This window comes from Phycodurus eques, chromosome 5, assembly GCF_024500275.1.
Source record: "Phycodurus eques isolate BA_2022a chromosome 5, UOR_Pequ_1.1, whole genome shotgun sequence".
NCBI classification, from domain to species: Eukaryota; Metazoa; Chordata; class Actinopteri; order Syngnathiformes; family Syngnathidae; genus Phycodurus; species Phycodurus eques.
In genome coordinates, this window is record NC_084529.1 from 4,793,169 (window position 1) to 4,809,429 (window position 16,261).

At 40.8% G+C, this 16,261-nt stretch overlaps 1 protein-coding gene across 5 annotated transcripts; it reads left to right on the plus strand.

Annotated features, from left to right (window-relative positions):
- Positions 1–1,829: 1,829 nt before the first annotated feature.
- Positions 1,830–13,266, plus strand: LOC133402872 (ubiquitin-conjugating enzyme E2 H-like). Of its 5 annotated transcripts, XR_009768572.1 has the most exons (8): positions 2,103–3,117; positions 6,254–6,337; positions 6,450–6,524; positions 6,625–6,664; positions 7,699–7,751; positions 8,386–8,514; positions 10,626–12,357; positions 12,451–13,266. XR_009768572.1 is itself a non-coding variant. In XM_061677114.1 (7 exons), the coding sequence occupies exons 1-7, from the start codon at positions 2,037–2,039 to the stop codon at positions 10,748–10,750; spliced, it is 552 nt and encodes a 183-aa protein (XP_061533098.1). In that variant the 5' UTR covers positions 1,830–2,036; the 3' UTR covers positions 10,751–13,266. The 5 variants fall into 5 exon arrangements, 4 of the variants coding, with proteins under 4 accessions (XP_061533098.1, XP_061533097.1, XP_061533099.1 ...); XM_061677114.1 differs by lacking the exon at positions 2,103–3,117 and adding an exon at positions 1,830–2,089 and having other exon boundaries at positions 6,261–6,337; positions 10,626–13,266; XM_061677113.1 differs by having other exon boundaries at positions 10,626–13,266.
- The last annotated feature ends 2,995 nt before the right edge of the window (positions 13,267–16,261 follow it).

The following is a 16,261-nucleotide window of genomic DNA, read 5'->3' on the forward strand; positions in this document are numbered from 1 at the left end:
TCCACACTCGTAGCCAGCTGCACCTTTCGCCGTACAATCTCAAAAACACGAGGAACAAATGTGTTGCTTGATTGGTCTTTTTAAAAATGAGCAATTAAAACAAAAACAGGACTTTTGTCCTTAACGTGCAAACAAAAACAACACAGTATGACAGGAACGATGGTGAAAGGACATTGATGATGTTGCATTCCTCGCAGCTCTGGCTGAATATAATAATATTCATGCATTCATTATCTACTCATATATTACAAAACAAAATCAATTCCATATCATGGCAGTGCTGTCGCACAGAGTTTTAACTAAGGCATTCTGATACAAATAAGAATTTTCCTCGTAATCAGCTTTGACAATGATGTACTGTATGACAAAAGAACCACCGAGAGCACCTTCACTCCCATTTCCGCAGTGTCCCGCCATCAATGGCGACCGTGGCCGCACTGAATCGGTTGTCAAATACGACGTTTATCCGCCGACATATGAAGGCTCATATATACTGTGTTCACGTGGTTTTTGTCCTGGAAGTCCCTAACAAAACCTGGCACTCTTGAATGAAAAAGAACTTTCGTTCGAAAACCGTTCTTTGGCGCCAGAATGAGCGCGTTCTCAATTGCGTCCATCAGGCAGAAATGAACTAAGTTCAGTTCCCGTTCGCAAAGACAATTAATGAGTTCGTGAACTTTCATTCATTGAACTCATTCAGGTACAACACTGCATTTTATACATATTGTTAGTACTGTAATGATACAACAAGGCCACGATTCAATACATTTTATGATTTCTGACCCACAGTTCGATACATGATTCGATTTCTTTGTGTGTGTGTGTGTGTGTGTGTGTGTGCGTGTGTGTGTGTGTGTGTGTGTGTGTGTGGTTGGGTTTAATTCGTCAAAGTTAATTCAAGTCTCTTGGTTACTGAGTTTAGTCAAGAATTTGGCAAGCAAGTCATAAAACTGGCAACTGGAGATGACGAGTTCCCCCTGGTGACAACCCTAAACACAAGTTTTTGTCATCATTTTACTTTCAAATCTGTGATAGTCAACCACTTTCTGCAATACACAAGTACCCTGGCACCTGTTGTTTACAAACATTATCAAAAGAGCTCTATATCGTTATTAATATTAATTTGATGCTTCTGTTGACACCAGTAGTTCTTAAATGCATCCAACAGAGGGCACTATACATACAGACAGTATGTGATTACATTTTATTCATAGCTATTACTATCCATAGCTTGAATATACACATATAAAAAGCTAAATCAGAGAACCCGATGATTTTGCAGATGTCTTATTTTTTTTCCCAGAGCTGTATATTTACAATTAAATCCATGTCATTATATTAATGATTAATTTGTCATTCTTGTTTGAAACTGCAGCTCTCCTACTATTGTAAAACAAAATCAAAAGTTGTTGTTCTGATTTATTTTATCCCCCCCCCCCCCTTTCCCTCTGTATCACGTTGTATGTAAAACTACGGTGGCCGAGGGAACACAAGCGCCAAGACAGAATGACCCCCCCCCCCCCAACGCGAACATTTTGATACTGTGGCAACTTTTGGGGGAACATAGAACCAATAGCAACAGAAAGGTCTTCGTGTTAACGCCAAAGTACAACACATACCACGTTCAATGAAACCTGTGATTACACGTCGGCTTTATGGTCATAAATGACACGAATAGTTTTAATAGGCCGTGTTAAACGACGCGATGCGACGCGGTCGCGTGTCTGTGTGTTGTATTTCTATACCCCAACTCCTCCCCTGACTGGAGCTTGACGTCTTCGGACGAGGACGAGCACAAAACTCGCCGAAGCACTCGAAATATTACTCCCCCCCCCCCCCCCCCCCCCCCCCACCACCACCACCAAAAAACAAAAAAAGACAAAGTGGACGATGACAGAACCGGCCTTTTGTTTATGGAGCCCGTGGGAAGGCTGACGATTCAGTCCCGCAGGTTTTGTAGCTATTTCCACGGCGGAAAAAGGGAGCACCACCGCAGTATTTTGTAGCTCACTTCTGGAAGGAATACACATACAAAAATGTCGTCCCCAAGTCCTGGCAAGAGGCGAATGGACACCGACGTGGTGAAACTGTATCCTTTCTTACAATGTTGTAACACTTGCGCCTCATTGGATGGAAAACAAGTAAAATACTCTGTAGTGTTTGCCAGGTGTTGTTTTGGATGGTTATTGTGCTCTTTCACAAGAATGGGATGTTGGGAAAAAAGTAGCTCCCCACTTGTGTGTCAATGACACTGCTATGACCAAAATTTGCATTCTATTTACGAGGCTATATTTCTTATAAATAATTGTCATTTTTGTCCACATTCTTTGTTGTTTGCAATTAGCCAGTGTTAGCATCGCTGTTACCTACTGTACATAAGGGGCTAACTCCGAGTTAGCTCCAGGTTGTTATCAGGCGAGAAAAACAAGCAAAGAAAAACAAACATGTCGTCGTCGTCGCTCTTTCTAACCACAGCTGCTCGAACGCACATTTTCTAGGGACCAAGGGTTGACTTTGCGGATGTTTGGAGGCTATTTTATGTCGGGCAAACACTTGCATTTTGTCACGGGTTCCGTGAACGCCTGCTAGCTGACAGACAACAAATGAGGGCTATGCTAACTAATATTTTGGGTTCGTGTGAGCCCATCGATATGTTATATGACGATATAACTGTCTTCTTCTTTTCCTCCACTGATTTATTTTTTAATGGTTAACAGATTTATGTAAAGATGTCGCCGCAGGTTCTTAAATTGTGACTTTTTATCCTTCAGCAATTTGTAACGTCCCACAATGGTTATATTTGTTTACAGTCTTTCTGGGGGAAAATTTGTTAAAAGAGATTTTTACATGGACGTATATTTCCATTTTTTTCCGCGTTGGGGTGAAATTAAGTTTTTTTTTTCTTTTTTTTCTCGGGCAACGGAGCTCAATTGTTTTGTTTTTGTCCTGCAGCGAGACGCCGCTCTCTGATTGGTCAGCCTGTTACCATCCGGAACATGGCAGAGGGTGGGGCTTCACGCACATCGAATTCACAGCTGATGAGAGGAACAACAACGTGTCGGAACAGGCCCCGCAAGACTGGAGCTTTTTTTTCGTTTGCTCCTCCAGAACTCAGTGGTGGGCGGGCACGGCTTTCTAAGTCTCTATTCGGGTAGTTCCCATCTTCCAAAGACATTCTCGTTCGGTTCATTGAAGGCTAAATTGTCCATAGGCGTGATTGTGACTGTGAGCGTGAATGCTTGTTTGTCTATATGCCTTGTAGTTGGCTGGCAACCAGTCCATGGTGTACCACACCTCTCGCTCAAGTCAGCTGGAAATGACTCCAGCCCACCTGTGACCCTAATGAGGACAAACACGAGAGAACATAGATGCACTTCACTGAGCCCTTTTAAAAATATATATCAGACTATTCATTAGTCTGAGCCATTAAAAATATCAGTAATGTACAAATATTTTGTAGTAATGGTTTTCTACAACCCAATTCCAATGAAGTTGGAACGTTGTGCTAAACAAATAAAAACAGAATACAATGATTTGCAAATCATGTTCAAACTATATTTAATTGAATACACTACAAAGACCAGATATTTAATGTTCAAACTGATAAACTTGATTGTTTTTAGCAAATAATCATTAACTTAGAATTTTATGGCTGCAACACGTTCCAAAAAAGCTGTGACAGGTGGCAAAAAAGACTGAGAAAGTTGAGGAATGCTCATCAAACACCTGTTCGAACATCCCACAGGTGAACAGGCTAATTGGGAACAGGTGGGTGCCATGATTGGGTAGAAAAGGAGCTTCCCTGAATTGCTCAGTCATTCACAAGCAAAGATGGGGCGAGGTTCACCTCTTTGTGAACAAGTACGTGAGAAAATAGTTTAAGGACAATGTTCCTCAATGTACAATTGCATGGACTTTAGAGATTTCATCATCTACGATCCATAATATCATCAAAAGGTTAAGAGAATCTGTAGAAATCACTGCATGAAAGCGGCGAGGTCGAAAACCAACATTGAATGCCCGTGACTTTCGATCCCTCAGGCGGCACTGCATCAAAAACCGACATCGATGTGTAAAGGATATCACCGCATGGGCTCAGGAACACTTCAGAAAACCAATTTCAGTAAATACAGTTCGACGCTACATCCGTAAGTGCAACTTGAAACTCTACTATGCAAAGCAAAAGCCATTTATCAACAACAACCAGAAACGCCGCCGGCTTCTCTCCGCCCGAGCTCATCAAGGATGGACTGACGCAAAGTGGAAAAGTGTTCTGTGGGCCGACGAGTCCACATTTCAAATTGTTTTGGGAAATTGTGGACGTCGTGTCCTCCGGGTCAAAGAGGAAAAGAACCATCTGGACCGTTATGGACGCAAAGTTCAAAAGCCAGCATCTGTGATGGTATGGGGCTGTGTTAGTGCCAACGGCATGGGTAACTTACACATCTGTGAAGGCACCATTAATGCTGAAAGGTACATACAGGTTTTGGAGAAACATATGCTGCCATCCAAGCAACGTCTTGTTCATGGACGCCCCTGCTTATTTCAGCAAGACAATGCCAAACCATATTCGGCACGTGTTACAACAATGTGGCTTCGTAGCAAAAGAGTGCGAGTACTAGACTGGCCTGCCTGCAGTCCAGACTTGTCTCCCATTGAAAATGTGTAGCGCATTATGAAGCGTAAAATACGACAACGGAGACCCCGGACAGTTGAATAGCTGAAGCTGTACATCGCGCAAGAATGGGAAAGAATTCCACCTACAAAGCGTCAACAATTAGTGTCCTCAGTTTCCAAACGTTTATTGAATGGTGTTAAAAGAAAAGGTGATGTAACACAGTGGTAAACATGACTCTGTCCCAGCTTTTTTGGAACGTGTTGTCTTCAATCAACCTATTGCGTATATGTTTTTGGGGATGTGGGAGGAAACCGGAGTACCGGGAGAAAACCCACGCAGGCACGGGGAGAACATGCAAACTCCACACAGGCAAGGCCCGATTTGAACCCGGGTCCTCAGAACTGTGAGCCAGATGTGCTAACCGGCCTGTCCACCGTGCCGCAAAGAGGACATAATCATGTATACTGTACTTTTTAATAGACTGGATAAAACTGTATAGTTTTAGGTTTGGTTATCTGCCTAGTCCTGAAAATGTGCGTGAGACATTCTACACTTTGGCTAATTCACATAATAACCGTCACAACAGGTTTCTCCACCCCTGATGCGATCAGCTCAGCTGGGCCGCTATCAGGCAGAGGTACTATCGTGCAGTAACACCCACATCCTTGAAGGGTAAGCAGAGGTGCATTGAGTTTTTTTTGGGTTGCATAGATTAGCGTTATGTACACTGAGCAACGCGCCTGAACCCGACTGAACTGTCGTACAGGGTTCGGCAACTGGTTTTCATGAGTGGCTGACTGTCAGCCGCTAGTTTTGCTGCGAGTCAAGATTTTAATCGTTCACCTATAAAATTGAAATCACAAGTGAACGGCACCTCAAGATCACAGATGCAACAGCGCAAATGCATGTGAACTTTCACACACACAAAAATATTTTCCCATTTACAAAGCGTTAGCGAGATCTAGCTGGGTGCCCGCAACCTGCATTGCCATTAGCCTCTCAAAATCTTCACATTCTTACCTTTATTCTTGCCCATTTCCTTTCTTTGTGGCAATCCTTTTTCCTTGACAATCAAGCTATGTTTTTGCGGTTCAATAAAAAAATAATACAATGCAATATATTGTATGTGGAGCCTTAAAATATGATACAGCAAGTAGAGGCAACTGCCTGTACATACCCAATATGGTTTTTTTTTTGCCTCTTCCTACTCCTATTGACTCCTATGTAGGCTATCAAAGGACAAAATCTACTGTCGCCTTCTATTGTATTTTTCTTTTCTTTTTTTATAGCAGCCAGTTTTGTGTTTAACTGTGTGTAAATGTTCAGTCATGTTCTATAGTCACAAGACTCATTCTCTGCCCCTGGTCGTCATGGTAACAAAAGCCAGACTTGCCATTGTGTGGCGGGGTGTTACGTGGTATCATTAATTATGACATTACATTGAGTGCATTATTTAAATAATTGTAAAAGTGTTTTTTCTGGAAAAGGAACTTGTGAGCTGCATTATTGATCTTCCCATCACAATGGCAGCTATTGATTCATACACTCAACGTCTAAAAGCAGAAAGTAAACAGCTTCTTGTTCGGCATCCTGTTCTGTGTGTTTCCCGCTCTCATGGCGTATTTCCTTAACCAGACGTCAGCATCGAGAGCAAGCACGAGGTCACCATCCTGAGTGGACTCAATGAGTTTGTGGTCAAGTTCCATGGACCCGCCGGATGTAAGAGCCTCCTAGAAATCAACCTCATATTTTTGGTATCTACAGTACAGCCAAAGTGCATTTTTGGCTTGTGTTGATTCCATTTTGAAATCCTGGCTTTGTCTCATTCCAGCACCTTACGAAGGAGGCGTGTGGAAGGTCAGAGTGGATCTACCAGACAAATACCCCTTCAAATCCCCATCAATAGGTGTGTATTCTTTTGCCTGTGTGATCTATTAATAAGTCTTACTCTCCACTGTTTAAAAAAATCACACTTTCCCCCACTTTTCTTTTTTTTTTGAAAACAGGTTTCATGAACAAAATATTTCATCCCAACATTGATGAAGCGTAAGTCATTTTTGATTGTCCTAGGACTGTTCGGTATTCCACACACCCTTTTCACCTCAAGTTCCTGGGGTCCTCAGTTTACAACGCAGTTCTGTTTCGTTGGCTGTGTTGTCTATTGCTAACACAGTTGTGAAGTACAGTAAATATTTCATGTACAGTTTTCTCCTGCTATATAGTGGCTTCTCATTCGCTCCCCCCTTCATAACTTCGAAACCGTCGGGACGGTGGTAAACCGAGGTTCCTCAGTACGTTGTAACCTCTTTGAAGCGTTATATAGTGTGAGGTTAATGAAAGAGGCGCCTGTCAGTTGAAAAAAAATCAGCTTTGCTAATTTTCTCCTTAATTTTTACTTTTTCACCCTTTTTTTGGTCATTTATTGTACCTTGTGCGAACCCGTTTCGGACTGTTTTCAGCATTTTTGACTGTCACGTTCTTCACTAAGATAAAGTGAAGTGAAGTGAGAGAGAAGGAAAGTGGACCCTAAACAGAACAGTACAGGAGAAAACTTTCTTCTGTATGTGTATGACTCGGCAAAGGACAAACTGGACAATATGTTAGGAAAACTGCAGTTGTTTGTACATTCAAACCCAGCTTGTGGCAAACGTGGGCGTCGTTACGGGCTGTGATTGTGAAATTAAAATTGTAGCATGCCGGCCATAGACATCGGTGATCTCGACGCCCTCATACAGGGCGTTGGAGACGTCAGTCTTGCGCTTCTCTCTCATCTACTAACAGCTTCACACAACATGTAGACTGTGCAACAAGAGGGAATAAAACTCTGCACTTCCTTTGTGCCAAACGCCAATGTAAAGGGAGCCCTTTAATATTTTAATTAGAAAAGAATATTTAGTTATTCATTATTGGATGATTATTATTTTAATGTATTTTATGTTTTAGGCAGAGCACTTTGTTACAGCTGCAGTTGTTGTGAAAGATCTCTAGAAATAAAGTTGAAATAAAGTAGAAATAAAGTTGAGTAATAAATACCATTGTCACCGATAATGTTATTCTGACTGTGTTGCTTGTCCTCGCAGGTCAGGAACAGTATGTTTGGACGTCATTAACCAGACGTGGACGGCACTCTACGGTACGTCACTCGCACTCCAGTGTTGTCACACAGTCAAAATGCCCTTCTTATGCTACCTAATGACCATGCTATACATATTCAACTTAGAAGTTGAAGTAGCAGCATCGATGCGCTATAGAAAATGGAGGGCTGGAACGTTTTTGTTTTTTTTCCCCAGAACCCCAGCGGCACTGCATAACTGTTGTCATGTGTTGCATTATTAGCACAATAAGACTGACAGGCCATTGGAGCTATTTCCATTTAGACAAACAAGAGAACACAGCATGTTTGCAATGGTATTTTTGAAACTGTGACAGGAAGCTGTGTGGCATCGCCAAGGCAACAATGCAACACCATTTTATTTCCATATGTGAGTGTAACAAGCAGCTTCACCCACACGCAAGTCGCGAAGTGTCAGTTGAGCTTCAGGTTTGACTGGCCGAGTGGCAGCTGAAGAAACACCGTCAAACCAGATCAACCACGTAAACCATGACATGTTCCCAAACTTGAGACTTTCGTTTTACGATTAATGCATTCAAATACTTTAAATGTATTACAAAATACATAGATACAAAAATGATAATCATTTTTTGTTTAAAACGTGCATGTCTCTCTCTGGCTAACTCCATTTTTGTTCTCTCCATTTCATCTCCAGACCTCACCAACATCTTTGAGTCCTTCCTGCCCCAGCTGCTCGCCTACCCCAACCCCATCGATCCTCTGAACGGGGACGCCGCCGCCATGTACCTTCACCGACCGGAGGATTACAAACACAAGATCAAAGGTCTCACATGACACAATATGATGCAACAAATGCTTCAGCTTTCAGAAGTGTTATTCTGCACCCAAAACTATTTCTTTTATTACTGTAATTTCTAATGTATAATGCACATTGTTTTCCCCCCAAAAAATGTCAAAAGTCAATAGTCCGCATTATACATAGGTATAGGGGCAAATGGAATAAACGTTCTCATTTTATAAATGTATGCCGCCATCTAGTGGTTATGAAAAAGTTGTACACTTTCATTCCAAAATGCCACCGCCACATAGTGGTTATAAAAAAGTGTAGCCTACACTTTCATTCCAATGTGACAGGGGTACGTATGACTGCATATATGTACAGTCGTGTTCATACGTTTACATACCCTGGCAGAATGTGTGAAATATTGTTTTATTTTTAAATATGACTGATGACTGAACAACAACCATCATTAATTTCTTTATGGTTATGTTTTGTTTAATGATAATGCTTTTCTGAAATGCTTGACTGTTTAATTTGAATCCCATTAAAATAAAATGTGTTTCGCCTGGTCCTTCATGTTTTCTTTAAAGCACTGTAACCATCTTACAAATTCTGCCCGGGTAATCAAACATGTGAGCACAACTGTGTGTTATCTAATTTACTAAATAAAAGTAGGGCTGTGAATTTCAAAATAAGAGCAAGTAAATTAAAAAAAGGATTACCTGTTCAAATAAAATGCTTAACTTCAGAATAATTCTTTGAAAAAAACTAATCAAATACAGATAATACTTAATGTTTCGATCATATGGGTAGAAGCAAAACCATGGATTGTAAAAATGCATTATACGTGGGTAAAAGGGTTTTCCAAAATTTTGAGATTAACTTTGGGGGTGCGTATTATACATGGGTGCGCATTATATACGAGAAATTGCGGTATTTCTTTCCATTTTTTTTTGACGTGCTTACATTTGCACATTTCTCAACCGATTCAAACCATTCTAACTTGTTAAGAACTACTTTCCACATTCCAAAAATTCACCCTTTTTCCAGGATTCCACATTTTTGTCCCACAAATATTCAAATGAATGAGACATTAAAAATGTTCCACATCTTTCCCATTACAAATTCAAACACAAATTTCACATTCCCGAAATCCCCACATTTTTCATTATTCCACTTTTCTAGTGATAACATTCCCAAATTAATGCAGATATTTTACATGTTCTTGATTGATTCAAACCATTCCAACTTCAAACTGTTTACTTCATTCACGACATCTTGATTCCTATTTATCTAATTCCAAAATGTTCACAATAAAATTCCCAAATTAAAAGATATTTTTTTTTATATTTACTTTTGAGATGTTATTTTATTTTTGTATTTTTTTGGGGGGGTGGGGGGAGAATTGAACCCGATTGAATTGTCGCGGTGTGCATGGTAAAGCAACTGTTTTCATGAGTAGCCTTTCAACCTGCCACTGGTTTTGCCATGATTCAAAATTTGAATCGCCGGTGCACACTGTGCAACGTCTCAGCATACAGCCAATTAAAATGCACATAAACTGTCACTCATGCTAAAACTATGCTTCCGGCATTAAGGCAAGCGAGACACCGAACGGCCGGCGCGCCACCCTCAAGCCATATAAATACAGTATATCAAGCTTCAAACGTGTTTTATATAAATTCTTAAAAGCATTTATAATTTCTAATGTGCCTGCGGCTGAAAAAGTGAAGCTCGTGGTCAAAATGTATGTGTGCTCTACATACGGCGCTGGGTAGTTCAAATGAGTGAGCGAGCGAGCGAGATGCTTTTAAAATATCCACACTCTCTTTTATTCTCGGCCACGTGCACTCTCTTTAGTAACATGCTTCTTCCTCAACTTTTAAACTACCCTTTTACGGTTTTACAAAAGCGATAAAGTACAGTATACTGAATGTACAGCATTAAACACCTGTATAGGCTCGCTGTTCAGAGTGTCCATATATCTAATCGCTCACTGTGCAGGGTCAGTCAGCAACTCTCATTTTTATGCGAGGGTCCGGTCCAGTCAGGTTTGACAGCATTGCGCAGTGTGCGGCAGGCCTTAGATTTTAAATGAGGTGGCCCCATGTTTCCAGCTTGAATCCCCTTCCTAACTTGTCTTTCTTTGTCAGAGTACATCCAGAAGTACGCCACAGAGGAGGCGCTAAAGGAGCAGGAGGAGGGCGGCGGCGAATCCTCCTCTGAGAGCTCCATGTCAGACTTTTCTGAGGACGAGGCTCAGGACATGGAGTTGTAGTTCTTACTTAAACCAGACTTATTTTTTTACACCAAGATTTTTATGGTTACATGGACCCGTGTCACACCTGGCTCCAGGTTTTATCGTTGAGAGTCCAGACTGAGAAGGCTGGAAGAAACCATGCGGATTCCCCTTTTTTTCCTAATCTTCCATTTGGAACTGGAGGACCTGCAGACGCAGTGAAAAAGTTGCAGTCTGAGTGTTTGAATGTAATCCTGACGATCAGCGGGAATCAGAGGAGACGCTCTCCGTTCTCCCGACATCCCGTTCCTCCTCTCCGTTTTAGGAAAGTCATTGTCATTCTCTTGAGTGTCTTTTGTGTATTGGTGTGGCATGACGCAGAGTTCAAGTTGCGTAAGGTTTGTGGGGGGTGGGAGGACACCTGGTTCTGGCCGGACATTGGACTCGGATCTCATGAGAATTTAGTTGGATTTTATATTTTTTTTATTTTCTAAAGCGCTGAAAATGTTTTGGTGTTTTTTTTTAAACAAATTGTTATGCGGTTAGCTAGCTAACTTGTTCGTTAGTCGGCTAGCAAGCTAGACGGTTGGCAAGCTCGCTGGTTTGTTTGATCACAAGTTGATAGTTACTGACAGTCAAAGCTCACTAGTATGTAGTTATCAAGCAAGCTTGCAACTTGGTTAGCAAGCTAGCTGGTTATTTTTGTGGCCGAAGTTCAGTCAGTAAGATAGCTAGCTTATTAGCGAGCTAGTTGTTTGGTTAGGTTGCAAGTTGATACTGTATTTTGTTTATCAGCAAACTAGTGAGCTATTAATTCTCAAGCTGGGTAGCTAGCTACTTTGTTAGCAAGCTAGTTGGTTAGCAAACTAGCTAACTGGATAATGAGCCCGTTAGGTAGCATGTTCATCCTTCGTCAGCAAGACAGATTAGTTTGCCAACAAGCTAGCTGGTTAGTTAGTAGTTAGCTCGCTAGTTTGTTAGTCAGTCAGTGAGCAAGGTAGATTATCAAGATCGTTGGTTAGTTAGGTATCTAGTTGTTAGCAAGCTAGCACATGGACAGCTAATCAGGTAGAAATCTAGCTTGCTATATGGTTGGCAAGGCAGCTTGCTAGTTGGTTAGCAAGCTAGTTAGTGTTAGCAGGATTACGCCAGTTAACTAACCTATTTCCATTTAAAAAATCCATCTTCCATAAGCCAGTTTATGGTTTTAATTTAAATTGTGTTAACAAAATACAGCCATACCTATTTGTTAAATAAATAAATATGCTGCAACCCTTTTGAAATGATGGCAAAATATTAGATTTCTGTAGCAATTCTAGCATATTCAGCGTAGCATGTCGGCCACGTTGAGGTACGACTGGCCTTTTATTTAGCAGTGTTTCCTTTGTGATGAAGTGAAATCAGAGCATTGAATGAGGCATTATTTTTTGGTACACTTTCCAGTTCAATTCTCATGAGAACCGGTCAGCCGAGGCATTGTGGGTGGGTCCTTGTTTCGTTGTTGCCTAGTGCTTGTACCGAACTGTGCTAGTTGTTTGACTTGCGTAGGGATAGCTTTTGTTTCTTTTCTTGCAGGTGGTGAATCCTAACGTCGGTTTTATATAACACACTTGTACATGTTTGGGTTCCTGTGAAGACGACGAGAAGTAGGACTTGACTCTTGTTTCAATCACATCTTATATGCAAATTGTAAAATGTTACGTTGTCCAACTGAAGTGCTCTTTTATTTCCCCCACCAGGCAGTCAACATTCCAACAAACCTTCTTTTGGTCACTTACTTTTTCTAAAGGCTTGTTGCAGCAGGACCACAAGTCATGTAGAATTGCACTCAGAAAAGTTAGTTTATACTAAAGTTAAATGCAGTGCATTACATTCACTGTTCTGTGTTTGAGTGCAGCTTTTGTTTGATTAATGAAAGGGAAACACACAAGCATTCTCAATCAAAGTTTACAATGAATTCTTTTGAGACTAAAGCTGCGCTTGGTGCTAGTGTGTGGCGTACTTCAAATGACCAACATGGCAACAACGATAATACCGCCACCTATCATCTCCACAATTACTGAGTCTGCAGATTGACCAAACCTGGTGTTGAGCACACAAATGAGTTTTTGTGATGGGAAATATTGAACAGGTTTAACAATTATGACTGAGCACCAACCTTTTTCGGAGCAGAGGCGTAGGAAAATGACTTTTTAACACACCCCACCCCACAAGATAATCTCTCAGGATAATCTTTTTCGCGGCGTCCGATAATTGGGATTTTGCTGACTTTGATCAGAAGAAGCGAAAAATTTGGCCGGATTATCCGTATGCGTGTACCTGGCATTAGTAGTTGTGATGAATTGCTCTCAATAAGACCTGACTCATCAGTGTATTTCTTTTTTTGTAAACGACACAGAATATTTTATACCTACTGTTTTAATTTCCTCTGTCTTTTAAAATCCTTTGTTCAGGATACAAGCTATTAAATTTTTTGTTCTTTTAAAAAAAAAGGAAAGAGTTAAATGTGCTTACGTTTGTAACTTCAAAGAAATAAACAAACAAATATAATCATACAGTCTGTCGGTGTCATTTTCTCGATTTATAATTGATTGAATTAGATTTGTTAACGAGTATTTTGACTACAAGGTGTCCTCGGTTTACGATGCTCCGGACATGCAACGTTGTGTTACAGCTGTGCCTAAATTAGTCGAAAATCGGATTTTTTTTTTTTTTTTTTATTGAGTTTTACGCAGTTAGTCCTCTAGCTAGCTAGCTTGTTGTTAGTTCGGAACAAGTTTATAGCTAGTTAGAAAGCTAGCTAACAAGTACCGGTAGTTGTAAAGCAAGCTGGTTTGCTACGGCTAAAGTTTATAGTCAGTGAGGTAGCTAGCAATTCGCTATCAAATATTTCATTGGATTGATTCAAATGTATGGCCTTTAAGCGTTTTTCTTACAAATATGTAATTATGTGATGGAGATACTTTTAGTATTCATCCCGTGAGGGAAATTAAATTGAACAGAATGCCGTCGTAAACCGAGGACCCCAGATACAGTATTGTTAGACTGCTGTCTCTCGTTTGTCCACTGGAGGGCGTCATAGTTCACGGATAGATAGATAGACAATGAGTATGTTATTCCCATTACTATACACTGTACATTTAGACTTAACTAAGAACGTTACATTACATATTTATGTTTAAGGAAAGAGACGAGTAGTAGTAGTAGTCGTGAGCAAATTGTCTTGCAGGATTTCAAAGTCCAATGGCGTGATGGAGATGAAGTCAGCGTCGTACTGGCCGGGTGCACTCTCCTCTCATGCATGCAGGGGAGCCGCAGCCGGATGCGCAAAAGACTCCACGATTTGCTATCGGTAACAACTTTTGGAGCGCTTGTAACGCAAACCTGCAGCGCACAGCTTCTACAGGGTGAAGCACCCGTTCTTTTTTTCTTCTTTTTTTTTTCAATAATCCTCCACCACGCCGCACGCAATCTGTTTGATAGTCACCGACAGCAGGTGAGTGAGCCCCGGGGTCGGGGTAGGGGGGACCGGATGAGGGCGAGGGGACTTTGCGGGAGGACGAAGCGCAGTCGCCGGGCTGCAGCAGGACGCCACACCCGCTGATCATGGTAAGCTTGTTTTACGCAACTAACGTGAAGAAAAGCTATGAGATGGGAGTAGTGCAACTCATGATTCAATTCAAATTCAGTTCAAAATTTAAAAACAACCAGTTCTAAAAGATGTAATGTATTGTACTTGAAAGTTAAACACAACTGATCTGAACTTGACATCAAGGTACTGTACTGGATTAAAAAAAAAAAAAAAAACTTTAATCCACTGTGCTATTATGCACAGTTTGAATATTTACTCCAGTGTTTTTTTTTGTTTTTTTTTCCACATAGCACTAGTGGACCAGACTGATTGGAATAGGAAAGCTGTTTGAGCATTTATTACATATCCTTGATATACCACTTGAAGCCCGTGTACTAGTACACTCTTTGTAATCACTAGTTTGATCATTCAGCACACTAGTAGAGTGACTGAATAAACAAAAAATTGAACTAAGCTAAAAATAGCTAACGTAAAAAAAAAAAAGGCCCAACTAGTTGGCATGTTACATGCACTAGTAGCCTCCTTGTATTTACGAGTAAAACCAAAATAACCACAGGTAGTTTTGTCTTACTAGTAACATATAGTTGTCATACTGATTGGGAAGCTTACTTTGTCAATGTAGTTGGTTATAATTACAAGTTGGAAATATAATAGTCGTGTAATTATTTGGATTACTTTTTAAAAGTTAAATAATGAATGACATTTGATTACATTTTGATGACTTTTCTTAATTTTGAATGAATGCATCAACCTCTCAAAAAAGTGGATTAAAACGATACATCATTATGTTGGAATTAACCGCGAATTTTTTGTTTCGTTTTACCCAAATAATCAACTGACAAAAAAGCACGATGAAATGTAAATACATCGTAAACAAATGTGTGGTTTTTTTTTTTGTTTTTTTTTTTGCATCGTAAGTGTCCAGGTTGTGGAAAATATGATACCATGTTGACCTAATGACAAACGTGCACAATTGAGACATACGAGAAATCAGATAAGTGAATATTCCAGAAAAAGTCCAAGATTTGATCGATGAAACTATTCAAAAGTCAATTTTCTTTTGTGTTAAAAAGTGTAACTGAGCCATTGAACCTTTGCAAAACCTCTGACAATAACTGTTCGGAGCGGCTTTCCACGGTAGTGACACATCGTGCCCTTTGACATATTTATTATGTTGAAAGTGAAGGCGGTGCGTTTTCGGCAGCGCTTTCGAAACGTGACGCGTAAAACGGTGAACGGCGAGTGGAGTCGCAGAAGGAAGAAGGGCTAGCGTGGATTACTTCTGCTTCCACCGGCGTAAGATGCTTAGCAGCTAATTGCTTCCTCACGAGGAAATCCTCAGGAGCACACACACACACACACACACACACACACACAAGTCATCTGCGCCATTCTTCAACTCCAACGTGAAGACACTTGACTTTTTTTTTTTTTGGTGGGATGGCGATGAGGATTTGACGAAGGTAAGAATGGAGAAAATTGAGCGAGCGATGTTGTCATATTTGCACACACTGCTTGCCAGCCAATCAGAGGGCACATGCAGACATACTGTACCATTCATATTCACGTTACATTCACACTTTTGGACAATTTATTCTGCTGCACAACTGTGAAGATGCCAATCCATTTTTTTTGTTTTTTTATATTTCAACATCCACTCTGGCCTTGATTGGGAGGACTTGAATACATTTGATTCCTCTCAAAGACGCCAGGACTCACCATCGTCGTCATCGTCGTCGTGGCCCTCGGCTTCCTCGCAGACAATGTGATTATCACTCGGCATAAATAGCAAGCAAGATGTCATCTCGCTCTCTCTCTCGTTGTTCCTCTCAAGCGTTTGACTTCATTGATCCCGGCCGGAAACGGGAAGATGAGACCCCGCTTTGGGAGCCATTCGGAGCATCTCGAAAATCACTTAGCACATCATTCCCCGCAGACAGAATCAATCTGAGGCAGGA

What these genes read in the sequence shown, in the direction of transcription:
- LOC133402872 (XM_061677113.1), top strand. Translation starts at nt 2,997, where the DNA reads ATGGCAGAGGGTGGGGCTTCACGCACATCGAATTCACAGCTGATGAGA. An exon ending in CTTCAAATCCCCATCAATAG is followed by an intron (nt 6,525 to 6,624) that starts GTGTGTATTCTT and finishes TTTTGAAAACAG; the next exon opens with GTTTCATGAACAAAATATTT. An exon ending in CATCCCAACATTGATGAAGC is followed by an intron (nt 6,665 to 7,698) that starts GTAAGTCATTTT and finishes TTGTCCTCGCAG; the next exon opens with GTCAGGAACAGTATGTTTGG.